This window comes from Gekko japonicus, unplaced genomic scaffold (assembly GCF_001447785.1).
Source record: "Gekko japonicus isolate JY-2015 unplaced genomic scaffold, Gekko_japonicus_V1.1 scaffold85, whole genome shotgun sequence".
NCBI classification, from domain to species: Eukaryota; Metazoa; Chordata; class Lepidosauria; order Squamata; family Gekkonidae; genus Gekko; species Gekko japonicus.
In genome coordinates, this window is record NW_015167531.1 from 491,146 (window position 1) to 510,707 (window position 19,562).

At 41.3% G+C, this 19,562-nt stretch overlaps 1 protein-coding gene across 1 annotated transcript in view; it reads right to left on the reverse strand.

The window, feature by feature from the left end:
* The window catches only part of MED13L (mediator complex subunit 13-like), a 238,311-nt gene that overhangs the window by 37,365 nt on the left and 181,384 nt on the right, over positions 1 to 19,562 (reverse strand). The window contains exons 10-17 of the mRNA XM_015413416.1: positions 16,184 to 16,909; positions 11,008 to 11,230; positions 9,899 to 10,004; positions 9,454 to 9,578; positions 8,713 to 8,812; positions 4,984 to 5,204; positions 3,917 to 4,122; positions 252 to 1,201 (exon numbers count right to left, since the gene is read on the reverse strand). Of these exons, the coding sequence (XP_015268902.1) occupies positions 252 to 1,201; positions 3,917 to 4,122; positions 4,984 to 5,204; positions 8,713 to 8,812; positions 9,454 to 9,578; positions 9,899 to 10,004; positions 11,008 to 11,230; positions 16,184 to 16,909 (2,657 nt within the window). The remainder of the gene's footprint in view (positions 1 to 251; positions 1,202 to 3,916; positions 4,123 to 4,983; positions 5,205 to 8,712; positions 8,813 to 9,453; positions 9,579 to 9,898; positions 10,005 to 11,007; positions 11,231 to 16,183; positions 16,910 to 19,562) is intronic.

Here is a 19,562-nt window from a genome sequence, read left to right on the forward strand (position 1 = left end):
ACTCTAGGCCCTCCCCTCCCAAATTCCACAGCAAATGGCTGCAAGTATGAAGACACTGATAAATAAATAATACTGATGAACAAGCAGACATTGGGATGCTTTTCATTACAAAGTATGCTAATTTATCTATAGTCCCCCGTAGCCATACTTGCATGAATTTTGTGTTGTCAACATATGCTTCAGTTAAATATCTTTAAACTTGCAAGTACATCACATATAGCCATGTTTTTTGAAAACAAAGAAAACCGTACCATTACTGTGAGGCCAAGAGTGAACAGTAGCACTTCTGACGAGGGCTTCATCCACTTTACCGCCTGTAGGATTATCCACATACTGCCTGCCTTGCTCTAGGGCATTGAAGCACTCCATCCAGGAGTCATTGCTTTCTGCCTGAACTCTGTCGTAACTCCAATTTGTGTAAGAGAGCGCCTGCCGGCTGCTGGCAGACATGTAGTCCAAGTAGCTAAGCGAGGTGAAAGGCTGGGTATGCTGATTCTGGAGGAGGAGGAGGAGGAGGCTCATTGGGAGATCATGAGCCCTTTTGGATCCCTCTCCTGGCTGAGGAATCAAGGTGGTCTGACACATCATCAGCCTCCTCTCTGCAACTTGGCCGATGTCTGAAGTCCTGCCAAAAATATCCAATTCATCCTCAATAAACAACCCAGAGTTGTACCCTAGTTTGCGGTTCATAATTGCACTAAATCCACAAGTGCACCGATACTGGTCCTCGTTAGACGAATCTGGGATATACAGCCCCACATCTGCACCTTTAATATTCATGTTGCAAGCACAAATGCAGCAGCTGTCAAAGTTGCTGTCTTTAAAGATATTCAGCACAGAATCTGAAAGAATGAGTGTGACGTACAAACTGTGAGCTTCCAAAATTGGTTGGACAGTGGCTGGCTCCACAGAATTGAGAGGCCGGGTCGTGGAGGGTGTAGAGGCTGGTGACCCTTGGTCTGTGCTGTCATATTTTACAGATCCTTGCCCACTAGCAGTGCCCCCACCTCTAGGAGTCCTTGGGGTCCTGGGTGTACGTGGCGTAGGGACGGAGAAGCGAGGCGTGGCAGGAGAAGGCAATACTCCTGCTCCACTGTTGCTAGCTGGGGCAGTGCTATTTAGCGTCACAGGAGTGCTCATCTGGGGAGTGTTCATTTGAAGATAGTCTTGATCTGCTAGGCTCCCGACACTGGGCACATTACTGCAAGGAGATAAGCAAAACAAACAAAAAACTCAACTGATTGGCTTTATTATTTCTTCACAGAGTGTTAGCCTAAAAGGGAAGTAGACAAAAGTATTCTTACCAGAAGTCCCCCAAGTAATATAAAGACATCTGTACATCATATCAGATCTTAACCAGGTTGAGCAAGTTTGTACTAACAGTGCAGGAAAGAGGTAGTAAACTACCAAACCTTGCATTGTGTCTGAAATCAAGTCAGTGTCCACATTGCAAAAATCTGAAGAAACAACAGAATTCTAAAGAAATCTACCATGGGACACCTACAAATAGATACACTTTAATTTTTTTAGGAATATTAGGATTTAAGGTGCTTATATTTCCAGATGGGTACAATGCGTTTATTGATTTGTACCTACAGCAATTTAACCTGACCCTACCAACTGAAATACAGAAACTGTCATGCCTTTTAGCCAAGCAATTGTTAATTGGTGATACATCTGTTTGTGCCACAACTGCTGGGAGGGGTGGGTAGGCCAGCACCTGTAAAGGCATTTCATATCATTCCACTATCTGTTCAATCTCTGTAGTTAGAACACCGCAGCAACTTTCAGATAGCATACTCAGATCATATTGTCATGGAATTTCACAGAAAGGGCAATGTGGGTAAAGATCTCCATAATTAGTCCTACTTGCATTGCTAATAAAAACACTTTTCTTAAAATGTGCTCCTAACTGCAATCACTCCCTTGATGATGAAGTGGAAACCTGCAGGGCTTTTTTCCTAAATACCTCTACATTCCTTTTCAGTTAATGTGAAGGTTTAAATATTCATTTTGATCTCCCATTTTGCCAGCCATTTGAAAAGGAAATGCAGTGAAACCTGATTCTCCAGAATAATTTTCTTGTTATCTCTAACAGACTAGAGTGCCAGCCAGCAGAAGCGAAAAGAGCAGTCCGCAGGTTCAGAAAGGAGGCCAAGGCACAGTAAGTGCCTTACAAAAGGTGACCTAGAAATCTTGATTAGCAATCACCTCTTGGGCAGAAGCCTGCAGTAACAGTCTGTGTTCTAATTGGATTACATTAGAAATAAAAGATTTTTATCCCAATAAATACCTGCAATTAATAATCAGCTCAGGCCTGGGGAAGCAGTTACTATTACAGAAAACTGGGAATTAAATTGCTGCCTAGGCAGTGTCAAGGGCTTCACGATTCTTTTGTGCAATTCCTTTGAGAGCACTGCAAGATACTTTAGAGCTGGAAAGTGACTGATATAAAAGGACTGATATAAAGATACAAGCTGCTTCCTCTCTCTAAAATTAATTCACTGCTACAGGAGAACCCTACACTATATATTAGCTTTTAAAGGGCTTTATACATTTAATAGTTTCAATCCTTGCTGTGCTTCAAGATCAGCCACTGGGGGTTGAGTTTCATGTAAAGAGCTAAACTGGGTTGCAATTAATTTTCAGTTAATATACTGGCACCCCCTTCAGAGTTGGCAAGATTAGGCAGAGCGAGATGACAGATTGTTTTATCAGAAGTGGGAAGAAGCACCAAGCTGAAAAAGAAAGTTAGGAGAGAAACAATCCATCAGGATTGAAGGAAGGTTTTTTTTCCTACCAGCTACAATGCTAAAATATTTATTTCAACAAATATTTTAATAATACTCTCAAACATACTAAGTTTGTCTAATGTCAACAGTACCAGTTAGTCATACTTTGGTGACTCTATGAAGTTATGAAAATAATGTACTTAAAAATAAAACTGCTCTTTTTAAATTACATGGTTTTGAGATGAACAGCTGAGTAAGCAGCTTCTTCCCCATACTGCCAGATTCATAGTTACTCTGCCATTGGGTATCTCTGCTTCCTGGGGAGCCTTGAGGTGACATCATTTGGACTTGATTCCAAGGACAGGAATGGGATGCAATCACTATTGGAGCCCAAAATGATTCAAGTGACCCAGAGTGAAGCATTCTCAACAACCTACTTTCAAGCAAACCAAGGAAAACACAACTTGAGTGTGGCTACAATGCCACAAATGAAAGGATGAAAAGAAAGAGACAGGTTAAGAGAGGGCAGGAGAGATTAGCCATGCCCTAATCTCTGTGTCTACTCAGGGAACACAGTGCAAGACTATACGAGGACAGCCAGGCAAGCACTCTCTGCTCTGAGGAGAGTTTTGGAAAGGCCAGTCCCTATTTGTAGAAAGCTAAGTGCTATAACTGGGGATGTTGTATGTGTGCGTGCTTGCTTGCTTGCTTGCTTGCTTGCTTGCTTGCTTGCTTGCGTGTGTGTGTGTGTGTGTGTGAGGGAGAGAGAGACATTGAATTTAGGACAAAGTTTGAGTCCATTGGCACCTTCAAAGAGAGAGAGAGAGAGAGAGAGAGAGAGAGAGAGTATTTAAAGCCTGATGGTCAGCCGCAAGCAATTAATTATGTTGATATTGTTTGTGGAGAACAGAAGTGGAGAGTGATCCCACCACATTCTTTACAGTAAGAGTTTAATTGAAGTATTCTAGGTACAAAAACTACATCTAACAATTTTAGCAAGTTTATCAGCTGGCAATTCTAAGTAGTCCCGTCTCCATCCCACAATGGATGGAACTCTGTCATATCTTGAGACAGACAGAAAAGGCATAAAGTGAATACGCACATCAGTGAATGAGGACACTCGCTTCCCTATGCAAATTTACAAGACATACAAACCAATTCCCCGTTTCCACTGCTGTACTTACTTGTAACCATCTCTGATGAAAGCAGCTGTAGGCGGTAAAGGAAGTTGTTCGATTTTTGGAGGAATTGCCCAGGAAGGCCGATAGACACAGGCCTCTGAAGTCTTCAGAGGTATCAGGCACTGGCTTGGGAGCATTTTCAATGGAGCAAACATGGAGGAGCCCATAAAAGGCTGAAAGATCGGAACTTTGTGCACATAGGAGAAATCCTGCAGTGCCAAACAAATTGCACTGTTGGTTAACAAAGTTGTCCTGGTCAACTGCATTTCTTATAAAACAAAAACTTCAGGTGACCTTTCTTGTCTGAAATCAGCCAACCACTAGACATTTTCACTTGGGCACTCGTGTTTTCTAGGAAGTAAGTGTGGAAATAGGTATTGCCTAAAATGTGGGGCTGCAGGCAAACACAATGGCCCTCTCTCTAGCTCCCTCTTTCTGTACCCTGTAATCCAGAGTCATACAGCACAGGATGAAACATGACATGACAGCTGCCTTAGCAGGGGGTATATTAAACTCCCCTCAATAGGAAATATGGACACCAAAATCAGCTGCTGACCCAATCATTCAGTTCCATTACCCTGGCAGCCCCCCACCCCCGGCACCTGAAAGGACCAGGGATTGCTGACGCACACCTTTATGCAATAATTAGCACAAACCATGGATTACAAACCTACTTCAGACACATTTTCTCATTCTGGTTGGTCAGCCAATGCTAATTCAGTTATCATGTTAAACCATACAAGCTTCCCTAACCATGGCTTGGTGTGATACTTGAACTCAGTCCATTACACATAATTCTTTATTAAGAGGATAATGAGTGAATCAGTCATCAAGTTACAGAATAAAGTATACAACACCTATATTTAATTTTACAGATGCTAGAGTACAAGAGTAGCCATGTCAATTCATAGCTGCAAGATAATGCTGAAATACTGTAATTTAAAGTCTGATTATTATATCTTGCCATAAGACACTAGTTCTGTTTAAAGTAATGATGTATTTCATGAGGATACTCTACAGTAACTCTTTGGGATAGGGATTTCTTGATACAGAATTTACACTGGCTTTACCTTAATTTCTTCAGGCTTAGGGCTGCCTAACCCATCTTCTACCTCCATCTTAAACTCTGTGAGCTGATTTGTAACCATGTTGACCACAGGACTTTCCATCATCCCCAAGGTAGTAGCTGTTTCTGAACTGATACCATCTTTGTAGCTCATCACAGGGGAGAAAGCAGGATGTTGCTCCAAGGATGGTGGTGTCGGAAACATCCTCTGCAGATCTGCCACAGCTGAAACAGACAGTCCAGTCTTAGGCCTTGCAAAACTCAACCTTCCAAGATGTTCAAAAGATAATTAACAGAAAAGAAAAATACAAGGCTAAACAGAGACAGCAAAAAAAGGCAGGCTTGTTGCCAGTTTCAGATTTTGCCTCACTAATGAGTTGTAGCCTGTAAGAGCAAAATCTCACAGACAGTGCTCACGTCTAGGGCTCAGTTCAAGCAGTGGCATGTGCTCCCAGCTGCATCCTTACAGGCACAGGGAAATACTTTTTAAAAGCAAACTCAAAACACCACAGTAAGCAGCAGCAGCAGCAGCTAAGGAAAAGTCCTTCTGAGTGCTCCAGTGCTCTGCACCATAAACAAGTAATACGTCACAAAACGTACCAGGAGACCCTTCAGTGTAGACTTTCCAATTTCCCGGGGGGGGGGGGACTGGGGCTGGGCCAGAGGCATTGCTGTGCTAGGAGCAAGGGTGGCTCCCGGGGGAGGCTGAGCACCTTCCTGAAAAGTTCGGTGGGGGCTGAAGCCCCGCCGCCCCCACGAAGATTACGCCCATTCATGCAAAATCCTTCAGGCACTTGTTACAATTCACATCCATTACTTTTAAAATAAGCTTGCACAGCAGAACAGGCAAAGCAGTGAACTGTGCCTCTACAACTTTACCCCCAAATCTTATTGGGGGTGGGGGAATTACAGAAGTTAAATTTCTTCCAAAGCTAGACAAATGCTGCAAGTGCTGCCTTGGATTAAAAACCTGTGAAATTCCCTATCTAATCAGCCTCATAACCCAATTTAGGAAGACTACAAAAGAAAGCTATTCCTACTATTCAAATGGAGTTTGGTAATTAGAAATTTTGCCTCAAGGCATCTCTGAGAGAGCAGCCAAGCATCAGAAGAAATTGCTCTATAAACCCTATCGTTACCCTCTAACTCGCAAAAATGATTCCCCCCCCCCAACGGACATTTATTAAGCATATTTATTTATTTATTTATTTCCTTAACGGGGTCAGCTTTCAAATAAGTGGTAACAATATGCACCAAGGATTTTAAAAGAGTGCGTTTGAGCAGACGCTATCATCAATTAATACGCCTGTATGCATAATTTTCCAGTGCTCCTTATTTATAAAAATATTTTATAGGTCATAAGAAATTCATAATAAAAATATTCAGAAAGGGGAAAAAATACACTACAGAAACAAATATGTAAGACACAAGTACCAAAAAAGCACCATTCATTTTAACAGTTGATCACATGAGCAGTTAAAGAAAAGTATGTACTCTTGTGACTGCAAAGGCAAAAGAAACATCCTTTCTGTTGCTATTTGCTAAAACAATGCAGCTTGTTTATACTGGTCCTCTCATTGGCATCACTCTGCTCCACAGGCACGAGAGTGAGAAGAACCAGGCTGGGATCTAATCTCCAAGCCTTACCAGCCAAATCTCACTGGCAGAGACCTCTAAACCTTAAAGGATCCCACCACTCCAGGAAGACAAGGGTGGGAGGCACTCAAAGGAATGGATCAAGGTAAACAGCAGGAATTTGCATTCTCTAAGGTACTGTTCAGGTGAGCCACATAAATAAGCAGGGCTTCCAATCATGACTGAATTCTCAGTCACAGCTGGCAATGGAGGCAATGGCTGTTGGTGACGTAGCATAACTCTATAAACCTTACTTGAACACACACATTAGAAGTACAGAAGCAACTCTATCATATCTCTCTCCTGCAGGCCCCACAACCAATCTGAGCCAGCTTAGCAGCAAAACTGCCACTGAGACACCCCTACCCAGCATGTAGGATGTGAAGTATGCAGCTCACATCTGATGTCCTTGTACTTTCTCAGTGACAATAACCTGGGGGTTTCTGGAGCAACAATCTAATGGAAAAGCCTTTACAGAAAGATTAGATTTCTAACTCATCACAGCATGCGCTACGAAAAAGACAGGTTCTGCTTTCGAGTCTGACATCTCTCTCCTCCCATTCCTCCCATCTTTTCTTTTTCCACATCTTAAACAGAAATTGCTCCATCTAAAGGTAACACCATGGGCCAAGCCCCATCTGTTTAACTCTTCCCAAGCTGCTCCACAATATACCATTTTTGGGGGGTCCCCCTTATTTTTTAAAAAAATTCTGCAATGCAGTGTCATAAAAAAGAAGAAAAATGTTTAATTAAATAAACCCACAGATCTGACTGGGTATTATTATTCATTTTCATATGTGTCATGCTTGAGAAAGCCTTGCATATTTTAGGAAGCTATAGATCTACTAAAACTGTCAAAATCCAATCTCTGTGTACTTCATAGTTCTGCATTTGAGTAAATCAGCACTGCTTTTATGGGTCCATAAAACTCTCTGACTCATTCTTGTGACACCATGGTTTTTCCCCTCAATTTGTTCTCATTACCAGCCAGAGTTAATGAGATAACATTCAAGAATGATTTACAGTGGAGTGAGATTTCTGCTTAGAGTAGCCACAGTACCTTTCCCTCTGAAGCTAAGAATCTTGTAATTCACAATGACATCTGTTAGTATCACACAAAATACTATTTCCAAATACACATAAAACATTCTAAAGCATATCATGTACATGGGGGGGGATCTGCAAATCTGAAACAAAACTCCAATTCCCTGGAGGTTCTGCCCAGATAGAAAAGAATGACATTGAAATCTACACAAATATGCACAAGACTTGTGTGAGGCTACCAGAACCTTCACACAACCTAAATGTCCTTTGAATTCACCAAAGCTGTTTAAAGGCATACTAAGAACCAACAGTTGTATTCTCAGCCTTAACTTCTCTTTTGCTCTACAGATTTGTTGAAGATATATAATACAGTTTCAATTAGACACTATTGGCTTCCATTTCAAAGAGTAAATTCCACCTCCACTTGTAAATTGATAGCTTCTAAACGAAGACAGCTCAAATTAAAAATAATTACATTTCCCCCACGGTTCTTGTACAATCATATTTGGGTAGCAATACTCTGCCCCAACAGAGCAGCTAATAAACCAATGATGATTTTTGTGAACACTGGTATGGAAGAGGAGCGGCTGCTCAGCCTATACTAGGAATACAGAAGCAGATTCTACTTCAACAGCAAAAACTTATTTTGGGTTCCGAATCAGAGAGAAGACAGTAAGAAAATCATCCCAGATCACCCAATTACAACTCAGATTAACAGATTAATGCATATTTGCAAAGCATTTCTTTTATAAGATGGCTTTCAGTGACCAGCTTTCCCTCCTCCAACCAGCTACCAACTTTCATCGCAGTCAGAAACCAAAAGCCATCTTGCTTCGATTGAGACCTCATCAAGAAGCCCCCCATGAGATTATTTAATTACATTTTAATTCACAGACTGAATTTTACCTGTCTATAGCCAATTTTGGGATGAAAGATACTATACAAATTCACATCTTGGTTTTTACTCTCTCGTTTTAGTCAATCCTATAGAAGGGGAAACTCTAGCAATTGACCAAATCTGGGTACAAAGCTGTTGTCGTACTCTGCTACTTACTTGGTGGATAAGGAACTGCTGTTCTGCCATCCTTACCCAGAGGGCTTTCTTCAGTTCCCACAGCAGGGATTTTTGATGATCGCAGTGCAGGTGATACAGCCTAGATATAGGAGTTAAATAAATAAATAAATCTTCCAAAAAAAATTAAGGTGTTAACTTGACTACAGCATGAATTTCAGAACTCATCCCAATACTGAAAATGTGATAGTCTTTGATTCCTGAATAGACAACAGTATCCAGCCATAGCCATTTTTGTTTTAATGGAAAAATTGTCATTGGGGAACAATAATGAAAGTCATTTACTTGTTCTTGTTTATTCCAATATTTAAAAGGTCTATATATCCTTTTATAAATTAATTAAGTGCACAGTTAATTTTCATGACTTTGGCACCACAACATGCCAATTTTGTTATCTGATAATCAGAAATTGCAGCAAACAATATAACGCTTCTGCTATCACAGGCACCATTGTTGAGTACAAAACCTAGTTTATGATCACAAAAAGGACTAAGCTATCAGTTATATCAGACGGAACATTCCTCTTATAGAAGCCTCCTTTGAGATCAGAGGAAGGGAAGTTGTGTGATGCTCCTTACACAGTTTCTTGCTTAATTAATTCCCTGGGACAATATCAAGAAGGAAGAAATGAAGCCTGCCACTCCCCCAAAGAAATCAGATATTATTCTGAAGTCACAGAGGCACAAAGTACACACAGCACAGCTTCACTTATCACACACTTACCCCAGGCTCATCTTCATCTGAATTATCAAAGAGGTTGTCTAAATCATGTAGTGATGGGGCCAAGTCTGTTACTTGTGTGAGGCTACCAGAACCAGCTCGGCCTGCTGCATTATCTTGCCGGGTGTCTAGGAGAGAAAAGGGGAGGGGGAAACTTAAGGGCTTCAGGACTAGGGCAAAAACATGAAAGGCACACCAAATTAAATGGCAAGTAAACATCAGAAAGTAAGTCAAGTGTTAAGACGTTTATACTAGAAATAATACGAGCCTCCACTGAAATGAGATGACTTTGGATGGGTGAGTAGAATAATATATTCAGATGCTGAATAGCATCATTATAGTTCCCAGTTTTCTTTTCATCAGTTCATAGCAAAGTTTATGGCAATGAATCTTGATGAGATTTCCTCTAGTATTCTTTCCAGGAAGTGTCAAAGAGATTTTCATGTACCTGTTTTAGGAGCAGAACTGAAAATGGACATTGCATCTTTCCCATCTGGCATGGTAGTGGAATGACCGGATGCAGAAATCTCCTTAGTTACAGTTCCATCTTCCGACTGAAAATACAGAGAACGCAATGCTATTTGTATCAAAGGTTGGGATATCCAGGATAAAGGTTTAAGAAAAGGAAGGTGTGTTTGTAGTTTGAATACTTCTGCCCTATGCTTGCTTCGAATGGCCAATATACTCAACACTTCTCCAAAAAGTAACAAAAGCCACATAGAAAACATTCCTCACATCCAGTGTGAAATGGCCCTATGATTAATATTAGGAAACAACAAGAGACTGTGGCCTTTTCAAAATCTTACTTTAAAGCTGTATTTACTCAAATCAGTGCTTGTAGAAGAGAAAGGTTTAAACAAATGTGAAAGAATCACTCCTTTCCAGAGCTGCAAGGTTATCAGTAAGTGCCAATATAAATGGTAGCTACATATCCAGATCTCCAGGATCACACAACACATTACCCAAATGTCACTGGGGCCAATGTGCACTATGCTAACTTCACCCAGCACTATCAAGCTATCTAGACAATGTGTGATGTCCACAACCTTCACACCAGGCAGAAAAGTCACCATGCAGCCAAAACATCTGTAACAGAACCTGCTCTCTATATTCCTAACTACTGAAGTGCCCACTTCTAAAAGCCCACCTCCCCCCCCCCAATCCCAGAGGGGTATCCTCCTTCTCAATTACTCCCTCTAACCCGCCCCCCTAAAATTCTAAGAAACTCACTCTAGTGACTATCAGAACACATTTTACTTGCTCAACATGTGTATGCAGTGAAGGAAAAATACCAGCTAATGTATGACATGGAAGGTACTGTTTCTAGGGTCAGATCTTGGTTTCCAAGATACAAAAAAGAGCACTGGGGCAACCTTTAGGGAACGGCACTTTCAGAGGCTTCATGACTCACTTTTGGGTCCCAATCCACAAGTTGGGAAACACTGCACTATTCTGTAAGTGCTTTCTTCATAGAACCTAAACTACTTTGAGAGTCCTGAGTGGCAGTAAAAAAGGAAACATTTCCAAATAAATAAAATTATTCTAAAAAGAAGGTACCTTGTTCTTCTTCAGAGAGTCTCTCTCAGTCCCAAGTTTGCATTTTTTAGTGCCAGTGAAGCTGTATTTGATGTCACCATCCTGAAATGTGTATGGATCACTGACATCTCCCAAGCATTCGCCAGGCTGCTGTATCAGAGGTAAGGAGTCAAGGTAATTCATTGCTGACACTGGGGGAGTTTCTTCCAAGATTTTAAACCGTTTATTAGGTTGTGCTAAGAGCCTGGAAAAAGGAAATAGGAAAAAATTCAGTGAAGTCTGTCCTGCAGATTTATAGATTTTTCTTATAGAAAAATAGCCAACATAATCTCCTTTTCTGACACTATACAATTGAAACAAAGCATTTTTCTAGTACTGCATGCCTAAACTCCCACCAATATTAAATATTTGCTGGCTGCTTGGCAGACTGACATTCTGGGCCAAAAGAAAGTAGAAATTTACAGGTGCATCACAGATTAGCAAAATCAGCAACATTTTAGTACACCATAGAATTTGCAATAATGGGCGCCAGAGGAAAGATGGTACCAGATGGACATTATTTTACATCACAGGAACAATGATGTAAAGGCTTATAGACTTCTCCATGACAACCGAAGTTTTTAAGTGTGGCTTACAATTGGCATGCTGAAGGACAATTGGCATGCAACAAGAGGACTGCAATCTATAATCTATCATACAATCTATAATCTATCATACAATTTTGGCAATGTTGAATGGGTCCATTCCCAATTTGGACAATACTTTCAGAATGGAGGCCTCCTATTTTCTGCTCAGACCCCTACTCAGAATTCTGCAAAAATGCTATCTAGTTTTCAGGCTGCATTTTGTACACCAGTCATCCTTCACAGAGTATAATTTAACTCTCCCTACAATTCTGCAAATTTTGTGACCTCTTCCACTGATAACTAAAGTATCTCATTTTTTGTTTTGGCTCATTTCTAGATGAATAGTTAAATCACCCATCAGCAGCTGTTTCTAAAGCCACAAATGTAGATACTACTGAAAACTGAACGTTCTGGTTAACCTCAGGAAACAGCTGATACACTTTCCTTAAATGTATCTTTATTCAACAGCAGTACTCCATAAATTGTTGAAATAACTAATACTACCTTTAGGATGAAAACAGCAACGTAAAGCAATTATCCACACACCAGAAAATTTGCACCCAACTTTTCATATGATACATGCAGAAATTTTAGCAACTTTCCCTTGAAATCTACAGTTTTAGTAACTCATTGGGTATTTTTTGAAAGGAAAAAAACCCCTACTAATCTGCAGAAGATTTAACTTTCCCTTGAAATCTACAGTTTGAGTAACTCATTGGGTATTTTTTTGAAAGGAAAAAAAAACCCCTACTAATCTGCAGAAGATTTTGCAAATAGACCCCACACTTCTGTTCCAATAAGTTAAAAACTGCAGCACCCAAGTCAACTGTCCACTCAAATTTTATTAATTGATCTCTCAACTGACCACTTACTACTTAACTGGGATATATATTGTCAGATAAAGCACAAAACCAAAAATGCCACTACAGAGATGGCAGTTTATATATTATGATGCAATTTATATATTATGACTTCATTATGTCGGCCAGAACAGCTCTTTGCCTCCTAACCCTGTGGCAGGTCAAAGACAGACCTAGCAGCACTGCTGCTCCAATTAGCCATCTACATCAAACTGGAAGGAATGGCCTGCTCCCTGCTTTGCATAAGCCCTTCAGAAACCAGCTTTCAATAGATGCTACTTTGCTTTATTTGTTTTAATGTAATGTTATTTTTATAAATCAGTTTATTACGCTTATTAGCTAGTATGATTAGTTTACAAAACAGAGCTGATTTGTTTTTGTAATTATTATAAGTATTAAATATGCTGATAATGAAAGCATTTTTTCCTAAGACATTATTTACATTGTCAGGCCACACACACACACACTTACATTTTAAACTGCTCAAATGATGGCCAGCCCTACAAAGAAGCAAGTGGTATAAGTAACTGAACCCACTGAACACATGGCCACATGGAAACCAGGAAATCTTTTGGAACCAGAGGCCATGGTGAATTGAAGTAATCAAATCCAGTATCCATATACAAAGTCATTGTTCCCAGCAACGACAGCCAACCTTAATATAAGTGGAATCTAACAAGCCTAAGATTTCTAAGACAAGTAGCCATACTGAGGATGCCGCTACAACAGTCAAGTTATAAACAGTAATAACATCAACTCTGCATTGTCTATCCCCTTTCATCTTCTATACCAAACCTTGATGCTTAGTGCACAACACAATATTCCTACCCTTCTCCATACTGACCAACATTCCTGAAAACAAGTTCTTTGGGCTTGCTGCCTCCCACCTTCTTTCCCTAACTTCCTTCTTCAGCCTCTACCTTTGGACTGACTTAACCAGTAATTATCTTGAACTTGGCTTTAAGATCTGCTCTGTTGCAAATCTCTCTGCTGTAAAATTCTCTTCTGGCCATCACTGTCTCTCTTGTAGCAATGCATAATCCCCACCTGCTTCCCCACCCCCTCTTTGCCCCTTGAAATTAAGTGATTATCATTCTTGAGCCTATGAAAGCCTGCTCAGCCAGGACCTGAGGAGTGGATTCACAGTGTTTACTTCCTAGAGCTGCCAATAAAGTATTTGTTGTATCCTTGTATAATCACATCTTACCCTCAGGGACACCAATTTAAAGCAACAACCTTTTCTTCAGAATCCACATAATCATCTTTAATCCCAGGCTTACAACTATTTCCTTTGGCCTGAGAGCTACAAGGTTTCATGGGTGTGTCAGACAAGAGACCTCTTTTTCTCTCTTGCATTGTCTATAGGGATGCTTGTATAATTGACATAAATATTGATAGTCATATACAATTTGAGGATGCGGTTCTCTGGCTTCCCCCATGACCTGGTCTCTGCCCTTCTCATGCACAAAGTACGTTTTAAGCCAGAAAAGGGGGGGAGGAGAAGGGTCTCTGCCCTTCTCATGCACAAAATATGTTTTAAGCCAGAAAAGAGGGGAGGAGACTGAACAGATGGCCTACTTCTAACTGGTGCTTTAAAGAGTAACCATCTGTACAGTAACACAGATGGGGTCTACACCAGAGATGGGCATGAACACAAAACATCGGTTTGGGGAAGCCCCTGAACCAAGCCAAAAGGCCCAGAACTGAACTGGCAACTTTGGATCCCCCTTTCTGCCAGCCATGGCTTGCCACGGCCAGGAGAAACAGAGGGGGATCGCCCAGGAAGGGCTAAATGGCTGGCAGATTTCACAGGTCGGTTTTACTTCCTCCTGCTTCGAAGCAGGGTGGAGTGAAACCAACCAGTGAAATGGCTTGCAGACATTTCAACCTAACAGTGGGGTGAGTGCGCCTGTCAGCTGTGGACCCGCATAGGTTGAAGTTTTAATGACCTGAACAGCTGAACCGAACTGGACTAAATCCGGTAAATATTTGGGGAAGGCGCCTTCCCCAAACATCGGTTTGGGGGCACTGAACTGGACAAGGTTCATGCCAAATTTTGGCTCGTGAACCAGTTCATGCCCATTCCTAGTCTACACTACAGCAGAACACATATATGGGACTGCACAGACACCACAAAGAACTACTAGACATTATAGAAAGGCACAGAACTGTCACCTAAAACAGCAGCACCACACCTTCCTCTTCCTCTCCTCCTCAGTAACATCCAGTTATATAAAATGTGCGTCATCACAGGACTGTACGCTTCTGCACCCTCCTCCCAGCAAACAGTACCCAATGGAGAATGGCAACATATTGGATTATTTTGCAGAACAAGACATTAGTGCAGGAGGAAAAGGAAGAGATGTTTTGTAGTTGGCAGCCACACATAATCTATAAGGCCTAGCTTGGCTCAGGAGGTAAGGGACGGTTACTCTGAACATCCTGATGAGGATCTTAGCACCAAATGTTGTCGAAGGCTTTTAGCTCTGTTTACAGGGAGATCCAAGGCATTACCAAAGAGATGCCTACATGGATCAGCAACATGGCTCCCGTCCCTGGTAGTGCTCCATATTTTTTTCTAATGCATAAAGGAATAACTGTTGCAGAGAAATAACTGAATCCAAACTGGGAGTCTTACTGTGGCTCTATACACAATAAAAGTGATATTGGTAGTAAGACTAGTAACGCTATACAAATGTTATATTGATCCATAGTAGTTGCAATACAAACACATCACCTATAATCACTTGTAACTCCTCCTGGCCTTTATTGAATACACCCTCCTAAATATTTGTGGAACAAGAAGCACTTTCCCCCACACTAAATCATCTGAACTAATTCACATCTATACATAAGCAAAGGTTCTTTCAAATTTAGTCTTATATTAAAAAGCCTATACAATTCCACAGGAAGATGTAACTCTCCCATACGAGTGATACTGTCTGAAAGCCTATGAACTGACAAAGTTTCACCAAGCTTCTTCTAAAGTTATACCCAAAAGCTTTTTCTCTTTTCTCTTGTTAAAAATACAGCATTTCCTACTAGCCTTAAGAGGGAGATATTGATGCAATCTTCAAAGTGAAACAGTTATTTTCAGTAGTTCAACATAAAACAAGAATCAACATTTCAAATGGTATTTTACAGACTATGCTTTTGGTCTCAGCACCATGTGATAATCTGAAGACAAGACTTAAAAGCTCATGTAGTCAGGTATCGTATCATGGTTCAAATGATCTAGGTCTTCTCCCCCAACTGTGCATCACTCCCACTATTCCCACCATAGCAAAACTTTGAGTGTGTTGATTTTTTTTTTAATTTTGAAAACATAGTGTATTCTTGCAAGACTCAATCCTATGGAAGACAAAACTAATATGACAAGACTCAAAATTTATATCTGACTCTGAGACTTCTATAAAGGTATCCAGATCTCACAGCCCTACCCCATCCTCATTTTCCTCCAGGTGGGGAAGGGCAAGATAACAGTACCCCAGTGCATGCATATTTGAGAAAAATCTGCACAGGCCTAAAGAACACCCACCTACTGTGGGTTGGGAGACCATTCTGGAAGTGATTCTAAAGTCCATTGCCTTCCCATGTTCCTGCTTGACATAATTTACCTTAAGAGCAAAATTTAACCTGGGAAATTATAGTAGACAAAAAAAAAATCTCAGCATCATTTGAGACATTCAATAGTCTTAGAGATTGTGTTACCTTTTCAGTGCAGTGCTGTCAGAGACTGTATCCATCTTGCTGTCATATCTTTCACACTGGAGCTCTGGTGGCCTGAACTCTGAATCATCATTTGGGGGAAGAACATACCCCTGCCACTTAGTTGATGACTCTTGGTTGGGTAAGACGCCACAGTATAAAGCTGTCTCACTAACTTCTGCCATCAGAGGCAGCCTCTGGCCTACAAGAACTGTCCTGTCCTCTGCACTGGCCATTGGCTGAAGTTCTAATCCACTGCTGTAGAGGGCTGGATTCACAGGAACTGATGGAAGATCTAAACTATCCGTTTCTTGTCCTCTTGGCTGGGGGCTAAGTGTGGGAGGCAGAGGAGACGTGGGAGAATGGGGGGAATCCATAGGATTCAAATTTGTTGGTTTGCTTGGGTGCCTTGGAGGCAGACAGAGTGGTTTCTCATATTTCCTGCTGTTAGAGGCTTCCAAGGAAGGGTCCATCCCTGCCAAGGCCAACTTCTGTCCTGATGGGTCCTGATCCATACACAGCTCTTCGGTGACAGAGGGACGATGGTGAAACGGCAGCAGTGATCTCTTTTGAAGTTTTTCTGATTTCTCCTGCCTCTCAGTGGTTTTGTGCTTAGAGGCAGGAGGTGGCAAGGAGGCAGAGGACAAGGATCCTGCACCAAATCCTGGCTGTGATATCGTTGGTGGGCGACTGGAACCCACAGCACAACGTTGCTTGAGAAGTTTGTGCCTGAAAAAGTAATCAGGAAGTCTTTGCTGAGGGGGTTGTGGAAATAAAAAGGGCAAGTGGTTCATGCATATGACAATACCCCTGGAAACCCCAATTCCTTCTCAGACTCAAATAGAAGTAACCTTTCAAATGTAGCAAAGCAGCCACATTTTCTTTCTGTTTTTTTAACTCAAGACTTAAAAATAACCACTCTCCCCTGAACAAAGCTTTTGTAAAGTGGATAAAAACAAGCTTCTTTCCTTTCTGGCTATGATTAAACATAAATGAGGGTGATAGTAACTTTTGTGAGCTTATTTGCAAGGCTGTTTTAATTGGAAAAGTCTCTTCTGGTCAAAGGTTTTAGAAGCGGCTCATCTGAGCTTTAAATAAAAGCTGCAATTTCCACTCTCTCACTCAGCTAGAGAAAAAGAAGAGGAGGAGGAAGAGACTGGATTTATACCCCGCCCTTCACTACCCAAAGGCGTCTCAGAGCGGCTTACAAACTCCTTTCCCTTCCCCTCCCCACAACAGACACCCTGTGAGGTAGGTGGGCCTGAGAGAGCTCTGACAGAAACTGCTCTTTTTCAAGGACAGCTGTGCCAGAGCTTGTGACTGACTACAAGTGATCCAGAACAGTTACTGTTGCTCAGGACTGGCTCAGAGGGCTCACACTCCTTTCACATTGCAGGACAGAGATGGCCTCTATCTATATTATACACAGGTCCGTAGCCAGGATTTTTTAAGTCAGGGGGCATTTAAATTTCTTAGGGGGCACTGACTAATCAAATTAATCCAGGGGAGAAGGCTGTAACACCCTGGTCTGGATGGGAAGTCAGGGGGCCTTGCCAGCAAGTCAGGGGGGCTAGCCCCCAGATGCCCCACTGTAGCTACGGGCATGATTATAGAAGTGCTTACTCACTTCCACATCCCACTACCACAAATGCAGTGCCCAGAAACTAATAATCAATTTCATGCCACAGTCTTGCATGTCTTCCATAAAGACAAAAAGTACAATGGGTACAGAGAGGAGCTGATATCCCGCCATAGCTACCGCTTTGTGATGGGTCAGTTTTCACAAGTAGACATAGTCCATGGGATGTGTGTTAGCAGGACCATATCATTTTGACTTGTCCTTCTTCTAGCCTATCTACTATCCAAGCACTGTAACTAACATTGTGTCCAATCTGCTTAGCCCTGATCCATATGACTTTAACAAGTGAACAAATTGGGCCTATGTGCATTGCACTCTATTTGCATAGGCCCTATCCCAGCATTATGTCCAAAGACTAGAAGTCTAGCAGACCTGGATTCTAAAAAAGTGTGCCCAGTGGTTCATATCCTACTCCTCCACTATGCACAGGCTCTCTCAAAAGGTCTGGTATCAGCAGCCAGAAAAGCAGGAGTTGTGGATGTTCTGGCGACACTTTTGTTTTGTATGGCATTCCTTCAACGATCCCTCTTCCCTAAACAATGTTCTTATGTTTTGTATATATTTTAACTGTTTTACATGTGTTTTAACTTTGTTTTTAAACACTTTATAAAATTGTTTTAATGATACATGTTGTGGAGAAGGGTTGATAAATAATTTTATAATGTAATCTTATCTTGTATGTTCAAAATTGTTGGCAACCTTGGTGGCCCCTGTAAAAGCAGAAAGGTGGAATAATTTTGTGAATAGAACAAACAACAACAATAATAATAATAAAAACTTCAACACCGTCTGAGAAATTATGACGGCTCTGGACGCAGACTTTTGTAACACACTTTATGACTAACACAACAGCAGCACAGCCAGTTTTGCTGTACATAAACTATGTAAAATGCCAGTATGTTCAGAATTCCACCCATGGGTGGCATTTTTGATGGCACCTGTGCCCTGACAATGCAAATGATGCTAATATTGTTCTTTTTTTGTACACACCTGGAACAAGAACAGCAGACTCTTTGGACCGGATCAACAAAATCCCAAGACACACTGTTGTTGGGGGCTTCTTCCTCCAAAACTGTAGCAGTAATCTGATTCCTCCTGAAAGGGAGGGGTACACAGTTATGTCAACTTCCTTCATGCATGAGTGTATATGCTAACAAGAAAAAATAAAAGTAGACACCAACGAATTATTTTTAATCCAAATAGTGTTTGTTTCAATTAACTTGAGTGTTTTTTTCCTGACTTAGACCATGAGTAAAGTGTAAAAAATATTTTAAAAACTTGCTAAAAGATTTTCTAGGAGCCAAAGAGTAGGGGGAAATAAATAATTTCCTGATCTCTGGTGCAACCCAGTCACCTAGTCAGATTCATGAAGCATCAGTTGCTAGGCAGTGGCTGTTGTTCAGAGTTGCCCAAGAGGGCATGGATGTTCAAAGGATAATGGACAGGGACAGAGGATATTCTGTAACTAATTTGTTTCATCATTTAAAATAATTTGCCTTTAGATATAACAAGTTCAGAGGAAGAAGGCAAGATGGAGGATTAAAACACCATAAGACACTACAACTCTAAAACGCTGGATCCCTTCCAGTCCGGCTTCCTTCCTGGTCACGGGACGGAGACAGCACTGGTCGCCCTCACAGATGACCTCCGGAGGCATCTGGATCGGGGCGGGATGGCGGTGCTGCTGTCGTTAGACCTGTTGGCGGCGTTCGACATGGTCGACCATCAGCTGCTTACCCACCA